Below are 26,093 nucleotides of genomic sequence, written 5' to 3' on the forward strand. Positions count from 1 at the left end.
TGATGGAGGCACAACTTGTAGAACTTTGGCAAGTTCATCTGGGTCTTTTCGATGTGGCCTCACAAAATTATCACGACCACAACAACCATGAAAATAGTTGGATCTATACATTGCTGCTCAGTCACAGCTGCCTGATCAATGTTTTTCATTAGCAATTTAGCAAAGTTGATGGTGGTGTGTGTGTGTGTGTGTGTCTGTGTGAGTGAAAGACAGAGAGGGGGAGCGGGAGGCACATTTTGTGTTATAAGCTTCATGTTATGGACGCACAGTGTGAGCACTCAGGTCGCATCAGATCAGGCCGTATAGTGTGAGACGCTGCATCGTGACCTATGAACTTCTAACCCCTGCGAGTCAATCATACAGTTTGAGCAGGAGCTGAATAGCGCGACTGAAAAAATTGCACAGTGTGAGCCCAGCTTAAGACTAACGCCTGATTTAGACTTTTGCAGGGAACCTTTACCATTATGTGTTCATGTTCCAGTGTTTCAACTGTGATGTCAGCCAATTAAAAAAAAAAGAAAAATGCTGGTACTTTTCTCTCCCAGGTCCCTACTCTTTGCTGTGGCCAGTGAATTTTTGGGGGTTTTTTTGGGGGGGGAAAACCAATAGTGGATCACTGACCTTCAGAACCATTTTCCAAAGGGGGGGGGAAACCCAACCTCTGACCCCAAAGGGGCCAGAGTTGATTTTGTTTTCCAGTAACTGCTGTCACATCATTTTGTTGTCAACAAATTAAAGAAACATTTGAACAGTTCAATCATCAATATCCAACATGTCATTTTTTGTACAGTCTATAACCTTTATTGACTGCAACATTTGATGCAACATACTCATACTAATTATACACAACTGAAAATATTTTTTTAATGACTTTTATTATAATGGCAGGTTTACCCACCAGTCCCAACCTCCTTTTCCTGGTGATTTCATCCAGTACCAGAGTGAGATATTCCTATTCAGATTTTAACTGTCACTGAATGCAGAGTTGTCAAATTTAAAGGACATTTTTATATTGGTGCAGCACCATAATGCTGTGCTGTCAGTATATGAAAGCACAACAGGTTTATTTAATTATGTAAGTCCGAAAATACTACTTTCAAATACAGCTGTTTTCACAATTTAAATGACACAATTGTGATGTGAGCTATGACAGTGTGTGTGTGTGTCTCTTACCTGGTCTGCCAAGGAAGTGGACAGCATGCTCATTAGTTCCCTTTCTGCAGTCAGTCTCCACATCTGCTCCCATCTGAGCTTTCGCAGACGATCCAGGAGGAGCAAAATAACCCCTGTAAAGTGGACACACACATGCTCACACACACACACACACACACACACACACACACACACACACACACACACACACACACACACACACACACACACACACACACAAAAAAGGTACAAACAAAGATGGTAGCTTAAGAAACAGAGTGATTGGCGTCTAGCTGGTCTTAAGGAAGGCCAGCTCTTCCTTAAGACCAGCTAGACGCAGTGCCAGAAGTGTTGTTTCTCATTCACATTTTCTCATTTTGTTTCCTTTCTTAAATTCAGTCATCTAGACTTTGCTTTACACAGCTAACATGCTAAAAGCAGGTTATAAGGTACTCACCAGTGTTAAAGCCTCTGCCCAGTGCTGGCCAGGGTCGATGGTTCTTCCACAGGTTCCCCAGATACCAGTCACTCTGGTTCTCTACCAGACCTAGAACTTGCTGGCCTGCCACACACATACATATCATGACTGTTTTCACTTGTTTTTTGTTTTTGTTTTTTTGTCTCAAACAAGCACCTTTTTATCTCCACAACCTTCAATTCATTCAACTTTAACCTGCTGCACAGTGGCTGCAATGTCATTAGTAATTACTGATTTGTAGTATTTTGAGGAAAAAAATAAAGGCATTTCATAAGGGATGAGGACAAAACATCATGATTATATTGGGAGGAATAACTGTATGCCACAGTCCTGGATCTGGTGACCCAGTGTTTGTGTTTTTTGATTTATATAATATAATATTCTTTGATTATTGTTATTCATGGTTTTGGTTATCTTTATTTCTTAGGTTAATAGTGATCTTAGTTCTTCCTCAACTTTTATCTAGCCTGCGTATAGTCGGTGTTCCTTGTTTCATGTCGAGACACCCTTGTCTCTATGTTCTGCATTTCCTGTGTCTCCCTAGTCAGTCGTGTCTCCATGTCTCAGCCTCAAGTCTGCATCTTTGTGAATGTCTCATGTTTTCTGTCTCATTTTGTTAGATTAGCTCCAGCTGTGTTCCCACCTGTTTCCCATCCTCTCGTTACCCCTCTGTGTATTTAAGGTTTGCTGCTGGATGGACTGTGTATCTCCCCTGAGGGTTCTACTTTCCCCATTTCATGCCGGTTATTTTGCTATGAGCCTATGTTTTAGTTTCTTCCCAGTTTAGGCTTTGTAGTTTATTCGTTGTCTCTTTTCATGTTGCATTTGTGTCCTGTTCCGCTGCTAATAAAGGCTCACTTTTGGTTTAAGTCCGTCCAAAGCGTCTGCATTTGGGTCCAATGTCTCTCTACTCCGCACTCCGAGTTCAGCAAGACTTTGAAAGGACGTATGTAGATTGTTTAGATAAGAGAATTTATAGAAACAATCTGCTCGTTTCTAGAGCGGGTTGATTGCATCATTTGAGAAAGTGTTTCAATAGCAGTAATATAATCTAAGTCGTAACATTGCTGTATGGAGCTGCAGATTTGGTTGCAGGTTAACATAGCTGGACTGGCCATCGGGCATACCGGGCATATCCCCAGTGACTTATTTTTTATTTTTTTTGTAATGGCATGAACAATGAGAGGTGGTGGATTGGCCAGATGCAGGTCGATGTGTAGAAATAACTCCGTTGTTTGGTGGTGGCTATGACGGGGCTTCCACAGAGGCAACAGGTGGATGAGGGAAGGGGAGGCAGGAGGAGAGCCCCGAGGCAGCCGCCAGTCCGAGTGTCAGGTGAACTGAACTTCAGGTAAGAAGTTATGACCTGCAGTCTATCTGGGTCAGATATAAACCAAGTTTAGGTGGAGTTTATTTTCATGTTGCTGACTTTTTACTGTCAGTTGCAATAACTCATACTGCGTTCTAGCCAGTTTGACGGAGTTTTTATACAGCTGGGTGGGTGCTATGATGTTACTGATAGTGAACTTTATTTTATTCATAAGGTTAGTTAGTAGAGTTGCCAACGGCTCCTTAAAAAAATGGAATGGTCCCTCATTCAGAGAAAATATTACGCGTTTCGTATTGAGCTGAGAAGAGACGCAGTTTGTCCCGGACTTTAGCTAGAATGGAAAAAAGACACAAAGCTGGATTTATTCTGTCTTTATGCTGCACAGCTGCCTCTTCTTCTCTCATTCTCTCCCCCTCCCTCTCCTGTTGCTACTTCAATCATGAAACTGATCAATGATCAGCTGATCGGCTTTTCTCTCTTGTTTGTTTATCGCCCACTTTGCGCCAGAAAGAGGAAACCAGCGGATGTCGCGCTAAACAACAGCAGCACGTTTAAGCTTGATCAGCTGTTGTTAGAATGTATTTAATATTAATTTCTAGTATCAGCTGATGTTTGCTGGAGCCACAGCTGTAAAGCTGCTGGTCATGATGTCTGTTTAGATATGTGGTGAGAGGGAAACATGAAGATGAAACCAGGAGATGTCCTTACTGAACCATCAGAGCTGAACAGGTGATGGAGAAACAGGTTTACCTTTTAGGTGACAGGAATGAGTTGAAGGGAAGTTATGAACTGTTTCTGAGAGACAAATAACACCAGGATCCTTTTTTATGTAGCTGACAGCTGGTAACTGTGCAGGGGCGGGTCTAGCAAAGTTTTGCCAGGGGGCCAGGTAGGGCATTAACAGGGAAAGGTGGGCACAAAGAAATACTTTTCTTTCTTATTCTCATTTAAAATACCTAGTTTTTATTAAATAATTATCTAAATCTTACAACCAAAGTTTTTATCTGACGTAAAATGTATAGAAATCATACATATACCAACAAGACTGTACATCACTGTCACAACAGCATTTGTTTTCATTCAAAGGCTTTATGGCTTTAATACCTGGTGGGTCGGTCTGTAGTAAAAATGCCCAATTTTTTTGTCCCAGTCCAGCCCTGCAGGTTAATACTGGCAGTGTCACCATGCCAGCTGACTGTATTTTATCATCAGCCAGTGTTGTTCTTTATCAATATTACCAAAGTTTACCATAAGGCAGCATAGAAAGTATTTACTTGCTTTCAGGTTTTATTCAAATGTTAGTCTTTTCATTTGTTTCCCCACTTTTTTCCTGTTTCAAAATCAAACACCAGTTTGTGAGAAGATTATCTTCTTTTTTTAATAAGCAGATAAAGTTTTGCATTGGCTAATTTGTCAATTGTTTGTTACAAATGTTCGTATTTTAATTTTCAAAAATGTTTTTGCCCAAAACATATGTGCACTATATGTCAGTAAAAATACTATGCAAATATTGCTGTCCTTGAATGCTGAGTAAACACTGACAAAGCACTGATTGTATCTCTTGTACTTTATCAACGCAGTATCTAAAAACTTTGCACCGTAGTGGTTAAAATCTCATTCTAATAAGAGTTAAAAGTGCATTTGGTTATTAGGTTTATAGGATTATTGAATTATGGTTAACGGTTGGTAGAATTTTTTTTTTAAACATTATCTGCCAATTAAATCTGCCACACTTCTCCAAATCTGTGCCCCTACCTGGCCCCCCCAACAAAAATTTTCTAGACACGCCACTGAGTAGCAGACACTTTAGGGTCAAATATCATAACATCCAGATCCAATAGAAACCTAATCATATCATAAAACCAGCTTTTATGTTAAATTCACAACAACGTATCAAAAACTTTAATTGCTGCCTCATAAATGGAACCACGCTGCAATAAAAAGAAGCAAGAATTGAATTCACTCATACATTTAAAGCTTTTGAGTCACTGAACAAAAAGTATAAAGACAGCAATTGGGTGGAATTAAATATAACTGGGAGATTAAGAGAAGAGAGGAGGAGGGGAGTATGCGGGCTTTAAGGTGAGAGATTACTGAAGGAAGCTGGGCAGAGATAAAGGTTGAGGAAAGAGGCAGTGGGAGCCTGGAGAGAAGAGCATGGGTGCAGTGGTGGCAGGTTTAATGAAGGCTATAAGGAAGATTAATGAGAGCTTATTGCAGCAGGCAGCAGAGAGCAGGGTGCTCCTTTACAAAGGCTACGAAACAAAGAACGCAGATCTGCCTGAGCAGGATAATTAGAGCTCAAATACAAAAAGCTATAGTTTATAAAGGTTAATCAAACTGGATGGCCACAATATTTGTATGAAATTAGTTGAGTTCCAAGTGAAAAAAAAACACAGGGAACAGTTATTCAGTGTTAGACTGCATCATGAAATACATCAAAAACAGCACTGTCCGAATGTTCCTACAGCAAATCAAATCAAATCAAATCAAATCACTTTTATTGACACTGAACTAAGCAGGAGTGTGAGTGGTAGTGACAGAGACAGGGCGCAGCTCTTTGGCCCAATTACTCACCCTAAGAGGTGTAATCTAGCTGTAAACCCAAACACTCAAACTAAAATAAATTAATGTAAACTTATTTTTTAAAAACACTCCTACTAAAATGGTAAATGGCCTGTATTGTATAGCGCTTTACTAGTCCCTAAGGACCCCAAAGCGCTTTACACAGCCAGACATCCACCCATTCACACACACTACTAACTCAAATAGCTTAGGTTCCTGTAACATTTTTCAACATATTATTTTTAATGAACTTATTAGCAGTGTTGGTCAACTTACTAGAAGATAGTAATTAGTTACTAATTACTGATTACTTCTCCAAGAAAGAAATCCCATTACTTTACTGATTACTTATATTCAGAAGTAATTAGTTGCGTTAGTACTCAGTTACTTGTTAAAAATATGATACACAACCTGAATACGTAATAAAACAATAGACCTTTCAACCCAATTCTATTTTTTCTGCATAATCCATCATATAAAATTAATCAAATGAAAAAAGTCTCTTTTTAAAATTTGTTTTACGAGTTTTAATGTTTACATTTTATGCACATTGCATTAAGCAAAAATTATATGTAGCTGTCTTTGACTTGAAGAAATTTGTTTAACATTTAAACCTGTTTTCTGCATATTTCAAAAATATAAAATAAAATAATTTTTTGTGTTTACACTCACTCTTTCAAATAGATGCAAGTAAAACACAGCAAAGATTAAATAAAATCAAAGATTCAGTTGCACTGAGTCCTGTTGCTCTTAAATCTATTTTCACCTGTTTAGCAGGAGTGGGGCGGGTGGAGGTTTGCCCGGTACTGTAGCAGTCATGTCAGTGGGGGGATCTGGGGGTTTCTCTGTGAATTTCACATTCCTGTGGCAGTGTGCTCGGTGTTTGCTCAGATTTTCTTCCCACGCACAGTTCACAGCAGACGCTAAGGGGGCAGGGATAGCTCAGTAGGTAGAGTGGTCGCCCCATGATCGGAAGGTCGGGGGTTTGAATCCACTGAACGGCTACCCTGAGGTACCCCTGAGCAAGGTACCGTCCCTACACGCTGCTCCCCTGCGCCTGCTTAGTGGCTGCCCACTGCTTCACTGAGTGAATGGATCAAATGCAGAAAGTAATTTCCCCACAGGGATCAATAAAGTACACATTATTAATGTTTCTGTCCCTTTTTACAGAATCAAACTCAAAGTAATGAAGTTACTTTTTTACGCTTTACAAAATCATGGTTTGGTGACGCAGTAACGCAGCGTGCTTATGAGAAAGTAACAGTCATCTAATTACTTTTTTCAAGTAATGAGTGAAGTAAGGGGTTAATAGTAATCCCTTACTTTACTCATTACCTGAAAAAAGTAATCAGATTACAATAACACGTTACTTGTAACTTGTAATGTTTCTGCGTTGCCGGCTGGTACATATGTACATTCAGATAGTGCACCTTATAAATCACTCCTCGTTAGTTTGTGGTCAGGAAGTGGAATTTCTTGCAGATTCCGGGGCCACTCATTCTGTGTTATGCTCAGATTCTCTCTTTCCACAGGCTGTCTTAAGTGAGAAGTTCACTCATTCTGGATTTGCATCAGGAACCGTTCAGAGGGAAAATTTCACCGTAACCCCGTCTTGTGTAGAAGGGCAGGGGCAGAAATTCAGACACGGGTCTCTGTGGTCTGATCTGTGTCCCGTCAATTTGCTTGCCAGAGACTTAATGTGTAAATTAAATATAAATTGCATCTCCTGCCATGATGTTATTACACTAACGCAATCAAACTGTGATCATATGATGGTGAAATATTGCCCCGTGATCCTGGCTTTCGCTTATGAATGGAAGCTGGGAGGAGGGTCGCTTGTTGAAGAGCTCGCGGCTGCATGCCTCCAGAAGGCCCATTCTCCCAGCAGTTACATTAGACTGGACAAACATGCTCAGCATGTAGAGCTCTGTAGTATCCTCAATATACTGAAGCAGGTTAGGTATCCAAACAAAGAAGAATTCCCACATTTAGAATAAGAAGAACAGAACAGGCCAGTGCACATACTTCACAGAACAAATTATAGGTGCACGTCAGTGAAACTAATCCAGTATATCACATCTTTTATGAAGGTAGAACTGGAGAAGTGTTGATTAAAGAATAAGAACATTTTGGAGGTTTTAGTTTGCGATGCTATTGAAGTGCATCACACAGAGAGGTTTTTCTGTTACTCTCACTGATATGAGGACGCTTGACATTTTCAGTAGAAACAATAATAGCAACGTGTCTGGACAACAGTTTCTATAACAAAACTAAGCTTTTTACATTTCATAAAAGTGGGAACAGAGGAATGTTGTATGTTTAGTTCAACTAAGTTTTATTTATTCTTACCAAATCCCAAAAGCAGTCACCTTGTGGCACTTTATTTTCTTTATCATTATTCTTTTCTCCTTCTTTTAGCTGCTTCCTTTTGAGCTTGCTATGCTGGATCATCTGTCTTCATCTCACCATGTCCCTGTATCCTCCAGCCTCTGCATACATTAACCTCCTCTGAGGTCTTTCTCTTTTCCTCATGCTTTCAGTCCATGTTAACCATCTGTTGTTCAGTATATCCACTCTCACTCCTCTGCATGTCCAAATTATCTCAGCTTTGCATTTTTAAGTTCAGAGTTCAAAGACTCTACAATAATACAGAGAAACACCAAACAGGGAGGGGCGGGGCCATCTGAGAGAAAAGGAGTTGCATTACCTTTGAACTTGTGGAAGACGGCCCAGAGTTCAGCAATGTCAGTGGCAAAGGTGATGTCTGTGTCTAGAACGATGACTCTCTGTAGATCTGATGGCAGGGTCTTTGTCAGTACCAGTTTCATTAGCCCATAAATCCCAGAGTAATGTTTGTTAGGAATCCATGAGACTTCGGACTGAAACACAAGAGGAAATAAGGGTTGGGATCATTTACTGTTAAATAGAAATAGCTCATAATGTTTCGCATTAAATAAAGCAGTAGCCATGAGATCATTAAGCAGCCCAATCAGTAAAGCAGGGTGATGGAGTCTGTGTTCCCCACCTTCAGCTCATCTGCGTCATAGAAGTCCACCCTGACGGCAGGAACCATCCATGTATGAAACAAGGAGGACAGGATCTGCTGAGCAATGGAGTCTGTGATGAAATGGAAATGAAGGGGATTCCGCCTGTAGACACACACAAATACCAAGCTCCAATGAATTCACGGCTTTTACTTTTACTTCCTGCATCATATCACAAAACATTCAGTACATGCACAGTGGGAGTTTGGAAAGGACAAACTGTCCATTTTTACAAGAAACTTGAAATAAATTCTGCAAAACGTCACCAATGTGCCCATGATCCACATATGTGTTTCTCATATTCTCTGAAAAATGTTCATCACACATCATGATGTCTAACACACAGATGGCATATTAAATGAGCAGCCACATTTTTTCATTGCGTTTATTTACATGAGCTGTCCGCTAGAAGAATAACCATTTTAGCAAAGTTTGTGAGAGACTGAGTTTAATAAGGCACAAGACGTACAGGTACAGGAATGGAAACTGTTTTCACATCCATTTCAAAATGCACTCATCTTTCCTGTTGTCTTAGAACCCAATCTTTTCTTGTTTAGCACATAAATATAAACTGTACTTTTCCTGGTCAATAAGACTATGTGATATGCTTGAGAACTCCAAAACAAGAAAACAAGTCCAGTTGTTTCAGCTTCAGCATTAATAAATGCATGTGTTAAACCCTAAGGCTGCAAGAGACAGACATGGCACACTGATGGAGAGATGATAATCTTACATCTCATTTCAGCTCAGGGAAGAGGTGTGAGGGATGGGGGTATAAAATAGGTGTTCAGGACTTCCGAATCAGGTCACAGGAAAGTGACACTAAGCTGAGGATGTGAGCACCCGGGGGTGTCTTATGCTGATTGACTTTGTGTATCAATGTGTCAGCTGCACTGGCTCAATAAGCACTGAAGGCTGGGAGCTGTCAGAATGTATCAGAACCCAGAAAATCAGAAAAGCTGTCAACACAGCAGTGCACATTGAAAAGACCTTCACATCCTTTGGATAAACAGCAACAAGGTTTTGATGGGACGATTAGAATTGTGCTAAAAATAAAGTGTCACGTACATCTGATTATAAAAACTATTAGGCTGTAGTGACCCATGACAATTTCATCCTCATGATGCAACGGCGTTTTCTTGTGGATTTGGTGAAAGACACTAAGATCCACTGTGCTCATGCTCTGTAAAGCACTTTGAATCACCTTGTTGTTGAATTGTGCTATACAAATAAACTTGCCTTGCCTTGCCTTGCCTCATATCTGCTCAGAGTGAAGGATTATCTTAAACTACAACAGATGGCGTGTGTGCAACTGGGGCACCTTTTCCCCTCTCAGTGCCCAAACAGTCAGACCATTGGCTGTCAGCCTCACAATATCCTATACGACTGTGCTTCAACATATCTAATATATCTGTTTATTTAATATACTCGACTGACTGCTTCTGCTGTGTGGTGTGCCAGTCTACTGTACATTTTTAGAAGTTTAAATTTACATCCACTTCTCTTTTAAACCACCCCAACTTTTCTGTGAGAGACCCTCACTGAAGATGAGAGCTCAAGTGTGGTAGAGCAGTTTTCAGTGCAAGAGACTACAGTTTCCAAAGTAAGATCAAGACCCTCATCGTGCTCTTTTAAGATATTCAACAATGACAGAGAAAATTTAGCCGAAACATCAGAACCGTGGTGCGTAAAAGAGTCCCATCTTGTGCAGGCTCAAACCTGCACCAAGACAATGCTCACTCACTGACTCAACCAGCCATCACCTTTGGCCTTCTATAACTTCCTTGACCTTCAGTGTCACAGTGGCCATATTTATATCAGATAAGGCTTTTGATTTTATAGATCTGTTCTCAGAATCTTTTGATCATACCTCATTACTTGTAACACTTTTGGAAATGGTAACTAATTAGAAAATAGATATGTAGGGAAGGTATGGTAGTCATAGTTAAAAGTAACAACTGTTGAATGGGCATACATTGTCCACATTCATTTTTCAAAAATTGTTCAGCCAAACCTCTTGCTTAGAAAGCTTTTTTTTGTAGACCTGTAACAACGTCATGTTACTATGGCAACAGTATTTACTTTTTCCCTGGTGCAGCCCTTGAGGTTATCTGTCTGGAACAGGCCACTTTAGCCTTAAAAAACACAAGAGTGGCTCACAGTCACAGATGTGTGACTGAGATGACCACACAGAAATATATTCGCTCTCACTGACATCGAACAGAGCCAAGAGTAGGAAAAACTCTCTGAAACTGAGTGCTTCGAGCAGTCTGAAGCCTGAGCTGCTAGGTCATAGAGATTTCCTGCACGCTGACCTCAACTTTTTGTATTTGTCTTAATATTAGCATACACCATTGTAATGCAGGGTGGATGTAGCTCAGGAAGTAGAGGTCATGCATTCATCAGAGTGTGACAGAAAGCACTTATGTGTAGTAAAAAACAAAAGTGCTTCTATGAGTGGGTGAATGAGGCATGTTGTACAAAGCGCTTTGAGTGCTTGTCACACTTTATATAACAACCAGTCAATTTATCTTAGCTTACGTGTCAGAAAATAGCAAAGACAAAATAGGCTCATTTTGAAACTGATGACATTATTTTTCTGCTGAGGTTGTATTATTGAGACAGGACATATACAGTTGCTGCTGAACAGAAGACAATGATAAGAACCTCCACTATGTGACAGAGTGCAGCATAAAAAGGCCATCTCTCAGGAGTGACAGCATCAGTCACACAGACAGGCTCTTCTACAAGGCTCTCCATCATTTAGGCAAGAGATTCACTGGTAGCAAAAAATTCATTTGCTAAAACATCTAGCGGCAGAAATTAAGCGGCAGAACAGTAAATATAAAGAATGAAATGGCACACATCTTTAAGCTTGTTTCACAGGGAATTAATAGCATATTCAATAATGAATTACAAGGTGACAATAGAGGGAAGAAATACCAAAATTAAGTAATTTTGTTTAAATCTGCTTGTCACAAGGTCAGAGTGGATCTGTTGATCAGTGTCCTAGATGCTGTTCCACATTTTGATTCACCAGGATTCCCTACACAGTCAGAACAATCCAACAGGATGACTGCTCAGGCAACTGTCTGCTCAGGAGGAGGATCCATCATGTTTTCACTTCTTTAGTGAAGGGGAGCCCAATGAGTTGTCTTTGACGTACCAAGTATGTAGCCAGTCATTTATATAAAACACAATTAGGCAGAACGGTCATGTTGATCTAATGATGGACACTTCTGTTTCTGACTTGGAGAAGACTCATAAAAACTCAAGAGCCTTCTTATTCCAGCTTCAGATGTAGTTAGACATTTTGGACCCAACGTGCCACCAACTACCTACCTGCAGACTCTGCATTTGGCACAGCTGAGGATGGGGAGGAACTGTTGGTGAGGTTCATGAACACGTAGCAAGATTATTATGGCTTACTTGCATCGCTTGCAGGTGGCATTGACCGCATTGTATATAGGGGAGGTATACAGCCACAACAGGTCAACAAACACTTCCTGAAACAGTTTTACAGTGGCTGTTGAGACCATGACTTGCTTGCTGTTCTGCAGCTAGAACTTAAGAATCAAGAACCCCCATCACTTGCTGAGCTTTTGTGGCTGCTGCGTACTGCAGAACATAGGCAAGAAACAGAAAGTAGTTGAATAAAACTGCACCTCTGTACTACAAAACTGAAGGTTGTCTCCCATAGACAGAATGTTCAGCAAGTGAAATACAGGCTGAATCTGCATCAAGCGACATCAGCAGGTTAAAAAAATCTGAAAAAGCTGACCTGAAAAGCCAATTGATTTCCCTCATGGAACAAATGAAAACCACAGCTTCTAAGAAAGAACAGATACAGAAAGATGAAACTAAAAAAACCTGACCATGCAAAGACCAAACCAGGGCCCTCTTACACAGCACCTCTACTTTAAAGCCAAAACTGTGGTAGTGTTTTCATTGTGGAGAGGATGGTCACATTGTGGCCACGTGTGAGTCAGATTCAACTCATGCCTTGGTAGCTGCAAAAAAGAAGGAACGAAGAATTGTCAGCAGTTATGGGAACGCCAGCAAAGGAACACACCTTCATTAAACTGAAGACATTCCCTGTCGTGAGACAGATGGGAAATGCAACGGGTCAAACACATATGACTGATAAGAAGTCTAAAGTGACCGCTAAGAAGTGTGTGATATTAACATTGCATGCTGAGCGAGGTAATTTCAAATTACCCAAAGGTTTGATAGGGGTAAAAACTACAGCACAGGTTCAAATGGAGGGCAATTGTGATAGCTGCATAATGGATACAGGCTCCCAGGTTACCACAGTTCCCGAGTCTTTTTACAATCAGAACATGCCACAACATGAGATCAGTTCTAGTTCTGCTGGGGGTTTCTTCCTGTTAAAAGGGAGTTTTTCCTTCCCACTGTCGCCAAAGTCCTTGCTCATAGGGGGTCATATGATTGTTGGGTTTTTCTCTGTATGTATTATTGTAGGGTCTACCTTAAAATACAAAGGATCTTGAGGTGACTGTTGTTGGTGATTTGGCGCTGTATAAATAAAATTGAATTGAAATTAAATCAATACCGATCCTATCACTATGGGACTTGGTACTGCCTTGTATCAGGAGCAGGAGGGTCAGATAAGAGTCACAGCATATGCTAGCAGGGTTTTGTGTAAGCGTGAGTCTCATTACCATGCCCACAAATTAGAGTTTTTAGCCCGAAAGTGGGCAGTTACGAAAAAACTTTGTGATTACCTTTATGGTAGCCAGTTCAGTGACAGTAGTCCTTTAATACACTCAACAAAAATATAAACGCAACACCTTTGTTACTGCTCCCATTCCCCATGGGATGGACGTAGAGACCTAAAATTCATTCCAGATACACAATATAACCATCCCTCCCAAACAGTGGTCACAAATCAGTCCAAATGTGTGGTAGTGGGCACATCTGCTATATTGAGATAATCCATCCCACCTCACAGGTGTGCCACATCAGGATGCTGATCTGACATCATGAGTAGTGCACAGGTGTACCTCAGACTGCCCACAACAAAAGGCCACCCTGGAATGTGCAGTTTTTTGCGCTATTGGGGGTCTGGGGACCCAGAACCGGTCAGTATCTGGTGTGACCACCATTTGCCTCATGCAGTGCAACACATCGTCGCATGGAGTCTATCAGATTGTCAATTGTGGCCTGTGGAATGTTGGTCCACTCCACTTCAATGGCTGTGCGAGGTTGTTGGATATTCGTGGGAACTGGTACACGCTGTCGTATACGCCGGTCAAGCACATCCCAAACATGCTCAATGGGTGACATGTCCGGTGAGTATGCTGGCCATGCAAGAACTGGAACATTCCCAGCTGCCATCTGCCCTGAACAATGTGAACCATGATTCATCCGTGAAGCGCACACCTCTCCAACGTGCCAGACGCCATCGAATGTGAGCATTTGCCCACACAAGTCTGTTACGGCGACGAGCTGGAGTCAGGTCAAGACCCCGATGAGGACGACGGGCATGCAGTTGAGCGTCCCTGAGATGGTTTCTGACAGTTTGTGCAGAAATTGTTTGGTTGTGCAAACCAATTGTTCCAGCAGCTGTCTGGGTGGCTGGTCTCAGACAATCTTGGAGGTGAACCTGCTGGATGTGGAGGTCCTGGGCTGGTGTGGTTACACGAGGTCTGCGGTTGTGAGGCCGGTTGGATGTGCTGCCATATTCTCTGAAACGCCTGTGGAGACGGCTTATGGTTGAGAAATGAACATTCAATGCACGGGCGACAGATCTGGTTGACATTCCTGCTGTCAGCATGCCAATTGCACGCTCCCTCATTGCTTGTGGCATCTGTGGCATTTTGCTGTGAGACAAAACTGCACATTCCAGGGTGGCCTTTTGTTGTGGGCAGTCTGAGGTACACCTGTGCACTACTCATGATGTCAGATCAGCATCCTGATGTGGCACACCTGTGAGGTGGGATGGATTATCTCAATATGGCAGATGTGCCCACTACCACACATTTGGACTGATTTGTGACCACTGTTTGGGAGGGATGGTTATATTGTGTATCTGGGATGAATTTTAGGTCTCTACGTCCATCCCATGGGGAATGGGAGCAGTAACAAAGGTGTTGCGTTTATATTTTTGTTGAGTGTATATGCAGCGAGCTATCGTTGGCTAGCAGCACTTTCTATGTTTAACTTTTAGCTTCAGTGCAGAGCTGGAAAGCTGAATTCTGATGCAGATGGTCTTTCAATGTGACCACATCGAAAACTGCTCAATGACACTGTTTCACAAAAAAGAGCAGGAACGTACATTCAGTGAACAGTGGTTCACTGAAACAGATCTGTCTGGTCAAGGAATCACAGTTGGCCCAGATGTGGTACCAGCTATCTGTGAGAAGCATCTCCTTGGCTGTAATCCAAGTGAAAACACAGACGTGGAGTGTGCGTTCACCCTAGTACACTCAGCCTTGTCTGTAGCTGCTATACCAGATGAGTTTGTAAATGAAGATCAGTGTGATGATTTACTAGTTATTCCCCACATGCCAGTAAAGCAGCTAAGAGCCAATCAACAAGCTGACCCATGTTTGAGGGAAACCATAGCTCAACTTGAGACTGGGAACAAGGTTTAACCCAACTTTAGAAAGCAACTGCCTGATATCCCCTTGCTAATTAGACAATTCAGTCTTCTTGAGCTACACAATCAAATACTGTATCGGACACATCAAGTTGTTGATTCTGTAACCTGACACACTGTTCTTCCGGAACAGTTTCGAGATGCAGTCCTCCAGAGTCTCCATGATGATATGGGAGGCTTACGCATTGTACATACTCTCAACCTCGGTGAGAACAAGATTTTACTGGCCAAGCAGATGTTGAGGGAAAGATTTTGAGAGAAAAGATTAAAACCTGTTAACACTGTGTTCTGAGAAAGTTCCTTCCTGAAAGCGCTGCTCCTTTGAGCCTATCATGTTCAAAGGACCAAAAGAGCCTGAGTAATATTAAGGACATTTTTGTACTTACAGACCAGTTTATTAAGTAAGCCATTGCAATCCCAACACCAAACCAAAAAGCTCAAACAGCCAATTGTCTGTGGGGTAATTTCATTGTCCGCTATGGGATTCTTGAACATTTGCACAGTAACCAAGGGCCTGACTTTGAATCACACATCATCAAAGAACTTTGCAAAATCATGGGTGTTCACAAAATACATACCACACCCTACCACCCTACCAGTGGAAACACTGTGGACTGTTTTAATAGGACTTTGCTGAACATGTTTGGCACATTGGAAAACAAAGGCAAATCACAGTGGCATAGCTATTCGAAACTGTCGGTCCATCCGTACAATTGTACAAAGAATGATGTAACAGGATTCTCATCTTATGAATTAATGTGTGGTTGTCAAACCAGATTGTCTGTTTTAGTGCATGCTGTCTGCCTGAGAGGGAAATATAAACTTGCTGAGTGGGAGTCAGATGTTTATGTTGCGGTAAAACAAGATAGAGATCTCCCAATTTACACCATAAAACCTGAGAACAAAGAAGCTTCTTGGCGAACTGTTCATCAAGTTCTCTTACTCCCGTGTGGCTTCATCACACCAACTGGGGAGAAGCCTGTTACGACAAAATTCAAGCACAAGCCAATAACGCGGTTATCAGCTAAATAGTATGATGAGACTGAGCCTTCTGAGACAGAGGAGGATACCATCCGGCTTCATGAGAGGCTTCCCAAAGAAACCACCCAATTCACCACAATATATGAGGTTCCTAAATCATACTTTGATAGAGCTGATAGTGAGATAGTGCAGCCAAGTTTAACTGAAGACTGCTTAGGCGTCGATGACACAGTGATCAGAGAAAACTTGTTTCATGATAATCCAGAGACCACTGTAGAGTGAAAAACACTTGACTGCTGATGCTCCCGAAAATGAAAGTGACTTAGCAGACATGTCCACTTTCTAGGGAGACGTTCTCCGAAGTGGAGAAGACTCTAACATTGACCCTAAGGCCATTAACAACAAAGATTCACAGCAAAGTGTGGAAGGTTAAAAAAAATGGACACTATTAGGCATTCAGTCAGAAGCAGACTTCAACCAGAAAGACTGCAGCACACCCACTTGGGAAACCCACTGATATCTATTGTGCAATATTTATTCCAAGGCTTAAGCTTAGCTTAGCTTAACAGAGCAAAGTTTCAAAAACTCACCAGGGGCTATTCCCTCAAGTGGTGAAGTCACAGCCATTTCTGATGCAAAGTGACTTGCATTACTTTAGGAGAACAAAACTAACTCTGGTTTCATGACTGGTGAAATGTAGAAACATTTTGAACTTGTCATTTGTACAATACAATAAAAACAGAACTTGAATTTAAAACTAATTTTGTTCATGCTTCATTCCTCAAGCAGAAATGTTTATAGATATTTGTCAGTTAACTATGGTTAATGTGCATTTGAAGTAACTCTGACCTCGCTCTTAGGTCAGATTTTTTGATTTGGAGATCAAAGGACTCAAAGTCCCCAGAGAACTTCGAATTTTAGACCTTCTGGAAATCCACAGAAGGAGAATGATCTTCCATTGCAATGGATGTCGTGCCACAGCCCATATGGAACTCAATCTTGCAGTCCGATTGCCTGAATTGGGTTAGGGTTAGGACAAACTGTGCAAACCGTACATCAATCGTTAGACCGATTTCACACCAATAAACTGCTGAGATCACCTGACAGGCCTGAACTGGATAACACTGATAACTAAAAGGCCCGGGTCTTACTTTGGTATCTAGTCTACTCTATCAGAATACATCAATTTGTTGGAAAACATTATTATAAACTAATCAGTGTGTATATATGAGTACACAAAAAGAAAAAGAAAAAAAGATTTATACTCCACCAAGTCTGTTATTTTAAGAGAAGGAGAAAAGATTTGCTGTACCTGTGGAAGAGGACAGATTTAACCAGCGTCACCACATCTCGACTTGCGTTGTAACCTGCACATACAATGGCCACATGGATGGTCTGAGGAGAAAATGACAAAGCGATTAAGAAGGAGAGATGTGCACAGCACAAGGAACAAAGTATAACTGTGAATTGGCTTAGTAAAAGAAAAAGAAAACAGTGATTGTGTGTTGGAGCATTCATTAACTCATTCCACCTCAATCCAAAGGGCAATTATAGTAACTGTCAAACAAAAGTTCTCAAACGTGTATAAAACTCAACTGTAAGATGAAGCTTTGTAAAATCGAATGAATTTTTAATGAGAAGATTGAGGAAATAGATTTGATAATACTTTTATGATACTATACTATATACTCATATGATAATATCTTCATACATTTAGAGCAGATATTCTAATAATTCTCAAATATATGTTGATTTCACAACATATAGTTGAACAGATGGCTGGAAGTTCTCCTTTATGATATTTTGGTAGACGGCAGAATTCATGGTTCCATTTACCACAGCAAGTCTTCCAGGCTCTGCAAAAGCAAAACAGCCTCAGACCTTCACACTACCACCCCCATATTTTACTGTTGCTATGACACTCCTTTTCTGAAATGCTGTATCACTTTTATGCCAGATGTAATGGGACACACAACTTCCAAAAAGTTCAATTTTTGTCTCATCAGTTTATATTTTCACAAGAATCTTGGGGTTCATCAAGATGTTTTCTGGCAAAACTTAGATGAGCCTTTATGCTCCTTTTGCTCAGCAGGGGGTTTCATGTTGGAACTTTGCCATGCAGGCCATTTTTGTCCAGTCTCTTTTTTATGGTGGAGTCATGAACATTGACCTTAATTGAGGCAATTGAGGCCTGCAGTTCTTTCAATGTTGTTCTGGCTCTTTTGCGACCTCTTGGATAAGTCGTCTCTTGGATGAGTGGGGTAATTTTGGTTGGCTGGCCACTCCTGGGAAGGTCTTTACATCGCAATAAAAAGCCCATTGAAACAACTGCTGCTGTGATTTGGTGCTATATAAGTAAAATTAGAATCAGAATCAATCAGAATCAGCATACATTATTAATCCCTAAGGAAATTGTATGGTTATGGTTGCTCCCTGTAATGGCCAAACCCGTGGCCACACTCTAAAGTCGGTAACTTTTGTATTTTCATTCTTCATTTGAACATAGTAATGAAGAAGACATTTTAGTTGCCAATAACTTCATTGATTGGTTTGGATACATTTGTTCTATTTGTAAGCGCGCACATTTAGTTTACTTATGTATTCATACTACTTCATTTCTTTGCTTTCTGACTAACCTTTGTCTTTTTATTTCTTACCTGCCATCATCCCTGGGAGTTGCTGGACAAAAGATGGTAGCTAGGGTTTGAAACCATTAAATATGAAGGAAGATAATTGGACCACACCACCACTTCCTGCTGAAGGGGGGAATGTGTGTTTTCTTTACTTTAAAAACAAAGTATTTGTATTTAATTAAATATTTGAGTTTAGGGTTTAATGGGTTTTTTTGATTTTCTTCTTTAGTGTTTAGTTTATTAACAAACTAGATTGTACTGCATCGGTTGTGATTTATGATTGTGTTTTGTTTGTTACCCCTCATGTGTCACAATGGTCTGATCAGCCATTATACAGTGGGGCAAAAAAGTATTTAGTCAGCCACCGATTGTGCAAGTTCCCCCACCTAAAATGATGACAGAGGTCAGTAATTTGCACCAGAGGTACACTTCAACTGTGAGAGACAGAATGTGAAAAAAAAAAATCCATGAATCCACATGGTAGGATTTGTAAAGAATTTATTCGTAAATCAGGGTGGAAAATAAGTATTTGGTCAATAACAAAAATACAACTCAATACTTTGTAACATAACCTTTGTTGGCAATAACAGAGGTCAAACGTTTACTATAGGTCTTTACCAGGTTTTCACACATAGTAGCTGGTATTTTGGCCCATTCCTCCATGCAGATCTTCTCGAGAGCAGTGATGTTTTGGGGCTGTCGCCGAGCAACACGGACTTTCAACTCCCGCCACAGATTTTCTATGGGGTTGAGGTCTGGAGACTGGCTAGGCCACTCCAGGACTTTCAAATGCTTCTTACGGAGCCACTCCTTTGTTGCCCGGGCGGTGTGTTTTGGATCATTGTCATGTTGGAAGACCCAGCCTCGTTTCATCTTCAAAGTTCTCACTGATGGAAGGAGGTTTTGGCTCAAAATCTCACGATACATGGCCCCATTCATTCTGTCCTTAACACGGATCAGTCGTCCTGTCCCCTTGGCAGAAAAACAGCCCCATAGCATGATGTTTCCACCCCCATGCTTCACAGTAGGTATGGTGTTCTTGGGATGCAACTCAGTATTCTTCTTCCTCCAAACACGACGAGTTGAGTTTATACCAAAAAGTTCTACTTTGGTTTCATCTGACCACATGACATTCCCCCAATCCTCTGCTGTATCATCCATGTGCTCTCTGGCAAACTTCAGACGGGCCTGGACATGCACTGGCTTCAGCAGCGGAACACGTCTGGCACTGCGGGATTTGATTCCCTGCCGTTGTAGTGTGTTACTGATGGTGACCTTTGTTACTTTGGTCCCAGCTCTCTGCAGGTCATTCACCAGGTCCCCCCGTGTGGTTCTGGGATCTTTGCTCACCGTTCTCATGATCATTTTGACCCCACGGGATGAGATCTTGCGTGGAGCCCCAGATCGAGGGAGATTATCAGTGGTCTTGTATGTCTTCCATTTTCTGATGATTGCTCCCACAGTTGATTTTTTCACACCAAGCTGCTTGCCTATTGTAGATTCACTCTTCCCAGTCTGGTGCAGGTCTACAATACTTTTCCTGGTGTCCTTCGAAAGCTCTTTGGTCTTGGCCATGGCGGAGTTTGGAGTCTGACTGTTTGAGGCTGTGGACAGGTGTCTTTTATACAGATGATGAGTTCAAACAGGTGCCATTCATACAGGTAACGAGTGGGGGACAGAAAAGCTTCTTACAGAAGATGTTACAGGTCTGTGAGAGCCAGAGATTTTCCTTGTTTGAGGTGACCAAATACTTATTTTCCACCCTGATTTACGAATAAATTCTTTACAAATCCTACCATGTGGATTCATGGATTTTTTTTTCACATTCTGTCTCTCACAGTTGAAGTGTACCTCTGGTGCAAATTACTGACCTCTGTCATCATTTTAAGTGGGGGAACTTGCACAATCGGTGGCTGACTAAATACTTTTTTGCCCCACTGTATATACCCTTGTATGTCATTTCATGTTTTAGGTCAATTATGTATGTTTGAGCAGTCATTTGGTTTGTTAAGTTTGCAGTCTGTGCCTAAGTTCAGTTTTGTTTCTTTGACCTCTTTTATGAGCTCAACATTTATTAGTCTTGTAAATATAATTTTGGGGGTTAAATAAATGGAAACTATATTTTTCTAATAATTCCTGGGACGACTCCTGTTTTTTCAACTCGGTCTATCACACTCCCAGACAATAAGGACAGTAACTGAACTAAATTAAATAATACATCATATTACAGAGTTGCAAAATATAACAAATAGATCTTGTCTATATATAAATAGGTCAATTATAAATATACAGAATATTACAGAGATTAAATTGTACTCTAAACTTAAAAACTTTATTTTCACTGTAGAGGATGTGTAAATATTTGTGCTGTCAGCATTAACCTCGTTAAAATGACGTTACCGTTAGCGTTGTTAACGCGTTGACCCTGTGCAGCCCCACGCACAGAGTGATCCGCGTTAACTCGCTAAAGGAGATTTGCCGCGTTAATGCAGTTATTGTATTAACGTCATTTTAACGAGATTAACGCTGACAGCACTAGTAAATATTAAGGGTGTAACTATTAAACTGTACAGTGCATTAGATGGAGGAGTTGTACAGAGAAATAAGCATTGTCTGAGAAATGTTAAAAGACTAGCTGCCCCAGAAAATAGAAACGACTCTGGCCCTTCCTGCACAGTGTAGTGGTCTCTTTAATCCAATCCAGTTTATTATCACCGAGGTATTTATAGTCCTACACAATGTTCACATCAACTGCATGGACTGAAACAGAGTCGCAGTTTTCCTGGTCCTGCTAACATCCACAATTGGTCCTTTGTGGTGTCCCTGTGTTGCTGATCACCTTGCCATACACAAATGTTGAAGACGCACATATTGTGGTCATTCATTTAGGTAATTAACAATCCTGGACACAAAAGAGGCATCCACCTGCATCGCTATCGGCTTATCACCCAAGAGGGTTGGTCTGATAGTTCTGAATGGACTGGAAAAGGGGATCCTGATGTGACCTGACAGTAGGTCGAGCTGGTCAAAGACGAGTCTTTCCAGGGTCTTCATGATTTGGGATGTCAGAGCCAAAGGTCTGTAATCCTGGGGGCCACTGGGACATGGTGTCTGTGGTACCGGAATGATGTCTTCCACAGCACCAGGATCCTCTGCCGACTCTGACTCATTTATGAAAGACTCCACAACACTGGAGGGCACAGGCCTTGAGGACACGAGGACTCACCCCGTCTGGTCCAACAGACTTGTCTAAGGGGAGTCTTCTCATTTGTCTCTGAACCTGGCTGAAAGTAATACCTGGGGGAGGGGTGTCAGGACTTTTACAGGAAGCTATGGTGCAATGTGTAGAGAGAGTGGCGTGGCTGTGGATCGCAGGCTGACTACAGGTAAGTCAGTAGGGGAGTGAGCATTCACTGCAGTGTTGAATCTGTTGAAGAACACATTCAGCTCGTTGGCTCTGTCCTCATTGTCCCCAGCTCCTCTGCTGTTGGATGGGCCTGAATTAGGTGATTCATGCCATGTCACGCCTCTCTCATGCTGTTCTGCTGGAGTTTCCACTCCAGCTTTCTCCTGGAGTCGTCCTTACCCTCTATGACCTTGTCCTTCAGTAGTGCCTGAACCATTCTCACCTCTGTTGCCCATTCTGAAAGTCCTCTTCTTGTCATTGAGGTGAGCTTTTATGATTTGAAGCCTATTTTTTAGCAATATCTTATTTAGCAGTTTAGTAGAGAATATAAATAAAAAAATTTATTAAAAACAGTTCAAACAAGAAACAGACAAATATGTCGGCTGCCAGACCATGAGAAAGTTCAACAAGAAGAAAAGGTACAGAAACAGAGGTTATAGTCACAGTAGGAACCCTCGGATAAACAAATGAATTAGCAAATCACTCTACAGAAAAAGCTGACATAAAATGAGTTGACATAAAGTGCTCTTATAAGCGCAGATTGATGTTACACTCAGCCAATAAAGGCCACCACATCCACCCAAATTTGTCTCTAGTACCAACTGTATTTAGTTGAAGCTTTTTCAGTTGTAGAACAGACATCTCATTGAGCCAGTGTTCAAAACTTGGTTGGGTAGCTGACTTCCAAGTCAGTAGGATGAGTTTATTTGCCACCTCCATCCCAAGGTGCACAGCCATCTGAATATAGAGCGCCAGCTGATGTGACTCGGAGGAGCATCTAAATATTGCCAGATTTTGATTTGCAATGTTATTGCAATGTTACAGAAAAATTATCCAGAAAACCACTGAAACACTGCAGACCAGAATGCGGTTAAGAGTGGGGCAAAACCAGAATAGGTGGGCAAAATACCCCTCACCCAATTGGCTTCTGTCACATACAAAGGATATTGAGGGAAATATGTGATTCAGCATAACTGATTTGAGGGCTCTTGAATCTGTGGATCACAGTACGTTATGATTCATGGCAGGACACTGATACTGTGTCAAACACAACATGGATATATTAAAGCTTACATTACCAAGCCACGTCACAGAGTCATATCTCGTTGAGGAGGCCAGCAATTAACTAGAAGAGTAGGCTAAAATATGCCTAAAGGCATCCTGTAGAAGCAGAAACTTTGAATGGTCTATTGTGGGTAGAACACTGTAGTATTAGAAAACCTGCTTGTGGAACCTGCTAGGACAAAATTAAACATATCTCACCTCGCACTTATCCACCACTGGGTGTCGGACACAGTCTGAGCTATTACCCACTGTAACAGCTTTCTGGCTCTCATTGTCACCTGTGCCTTCCTCTGAATGTGTTCGGCTTTGGTTGCCACGGTGATTATTGCTCGGAAGCTGTGCAGATGGGCTCCTAGGTGGACGGCTAAGTTCTCGGCGCAGCGCCCGGTTCTCTTCCTCCACCACCCGAACCCGCAACTCTAAGGCCTGTCGTTCACCGGCTCCGCCCACCGGGGTGGATGACAGGGCTTCCAATGGAGAAAGAGGGAGGGGCTTCACTGTGGAATTATAACAGGGAGAAACTGATTTAACATGATTAAGAACATCAGTGTCAGTGGCCAATATATATGAAGTTGAATACTAATAGAAAAACCCACACTGACCAGCCCCAGTGTGGGTTTTCTATACAGAGAAACCACTGATATGAAACGTCACTGCACAAAAACAAATCTAAATTGAAGCAGGTAAGTAGCTTGTCCAAAAAGAGGTGCGTCAAGTGTATAAGGCTAGAGCTACAGCTATTATTTATTCCTATCCATGGCTCATACCCATGGACACATCTTATTAATCTGGAATGGTACAACAGAAACATATAGTGCTGTGCTGCATAGTGCAGTTTTAGGCTTGATTCAGGAGTGGTACGACCATCTTCATTCTTCAGCACAACCTGAACTTTGTTGGAAAACTTTCTTTCATTTCTGAGGATTTTTTATGAGTCTGTGTGGCCAGTACCATTCTCTATGCTGTTGCTCGCTGGAGCAGCTGGTTGAGGCTCTCAGACGCCAAAAGACTCAATACACTGAACCTCAAGACCAGTAATGCTGTGGGGATGGAGCTCCCTTAAGGTGGTGTCAGAGGGGCGGATGTTGTCCAAGACAAGGACAATGCTGGACAATACCTCCCACCCACTCCATTACCTGGTGGCCAGTCACAGGAGCATGTTCAGTGAGAGACTGAGATTACCCATAATGCACCACTGAACAACACAGGAAATCATTCCTCGCTGTGGCCATCTCCCTGTACAACTCCTCCATCTAATGTACAATACCGTAGTTAGCTGCACCCTTTTGCACATCCTCTACAGTGAAAACAACAAATAACAAAGTTTTTCAGGTTAAATTACAATGTCGGTCACAAATAGTTCTCCAGGCTTCTTTTAAAGCTCTTCTTTGGATGTTTCTGTCTTTTCTTCCATTCTCTGTCAAGATGATCCCACACTGCTTCAACAATGTTGAAGTCTGCATTCTCAGGAGGCCAGTGAGCAGCAGATCAAATTATAAATGGTTTTAAGTGCACATTCAGACCTGTGAGACTCATTTAGAAATCAGACATTGAGCCATGGCTCTGTGCTACATGAAGACATTACTGCATCTCTGCCAGTCAAGGGCACTTTGTATATAGTTTATTAATTAATAACTGACATATGAAATGTTCTCACAGGCCACATTGTATCGCGTGCCAGATGTGGCCCATGGGCTGCATTTTTGACACCCCTGTCTTAATATTTTTTCCCCCAATTTGTATATTTATACATTTTATATTTTTGAATACTGTTCATATGTAGTGCTGTAGAAACTGCCCCCCCCTTTCCCCACATGTCTGCACTGAGTAGGAGATCCTCTTTATCTCATTGTACATCTGTATAGTCACAATAAAAGGCATTCGACTTCTAATATGATTAACTTCCCAGAATGGAATTGTAAAGGAATGAAATACTTGGAACATATATTTATTATATTATATATTATTCTTATTATATATATTTATTCCATCTCACAAAATAGATATACAGTATGTGATTAACAAGATTAGATTTTTAGAATAACAACAAATTAAATCTATAGTAAAAAAGAAATTTAAACCTAATAAAGTTGAATTACAAACATTAGTCAGTTTAGGATTTCAGCTTAGACCAAAACTTCTGGTCTCAGATTTGCTTAAAAACCTTTAAAAATTGATTAGAAATCTATTTATTTTAAAAACTTTTTAGGGGCTTCTTTACAGTTTACTTTATTTCTATGGCGTGTTACATTTTCCTTTTAAATTGCTTACCACTACTTGTTTTGTCTTATTACATTTTGCTTATCAGCTTAAGAGTCACCTGTGAAGAATTGTACCAACCTGCATAAAAGCGTCTTTACAAATAAACATTGATGTATGTAAAACATGATGTATGTAAGACATTTTAAAGAGCCACATAACTGCTGGATTCATGCTTTGTTCACAAACCAGTTCAAATGGGATCAGTCCAAGGATCATAGTTTCAAAATGTATAAAACGCATTGCTTTGGCAATATTATGAATATGATCAAGCCAATAAAACAAATAAAATGAACTGAACTGAGAGGTAGTGATAGAGTCAAAATGTAAAACTGAATTTGAGCCAGTAGTAGCACATCGGTCCTGTCTCACACATCCAGGCTTAACCTGCAGCCAGGCCCTGTCACAGCTTATCACACTCCCAGGAACTGCATCCCACCACCAGGAATTACTGCCAAATCTAATAATTACTTTGCAGACCTTGGTGACTATTCCATTATGGGAGTGTATACACATATACGCTCTCCAGTGACTGTGACCCCAAGTCAAAATTGCCAA

The 26,093-nt window shown here is 41.1% G+C and overlaps 1 protein-coding gene across 3 annotated transcripts in view; it reads right to left on the reverse strand.

Annotated features, from left to right (window-relative positions):
• large1 (LARGE xylosyl- and glucuronyltransferase 1) overlaps positions 1-26,093 on the reverse strand; it is a 68,369-nt gene that overhangs the window by 22,412 nt on the left and 19,864 nt on the right. For all 3 annotated transcript variants that reach the window (XM_086263091.1, XM_086263090.1, XM_086263089.1), the window contains exons 3-8: positions 23,475-23,773; positions 17,485-17,567; positions 8,551-8,674; positions 8,233-8,404; positions 1,610-1,714; positions 1,174-1,286 (exon numbers count right to left, since the gene is read on the reverse strand). In XM_086263091.1, coding sequence (XP_086119217.1) covers positions 1,174-1,286; positions 1,610-1,714; positions 8,233-8,404; positions 8,551-8,674; positions 17,485-17,567; positions 23,475-23,773 — 896 coding nt within the window. The remainder of the gene's footprint in view (positions 1-1,173; positions 1,287-1,609; positions 1,715-8,232; positions 8,405-8,550; positions 8,675-17,484; positions 17,568-23,474; positions 23,774-26,093) is intronic.

This window comes from Aulonocara sp. 'chitande type north' Nkhata Bay, linkage group LG15, assembly GCF_057382095.1.
Source record: "Aulonocara sp. 'chitande type north' Nkhata Bay isolate Kocher_YH1m ecotype deep benthic linkage group LG15, A_spYH_male_GT1.1, whole genome shotgun sequence".
Taxonomy (NCBI): domain Eukaryota; kingdom Metazoa; phylum Chordata; class Actinopteri; order Cichliformes; family Cichlidae; genus Aulonocara; species Aulonocara sp. 'chitande type north' Nkhata Bay.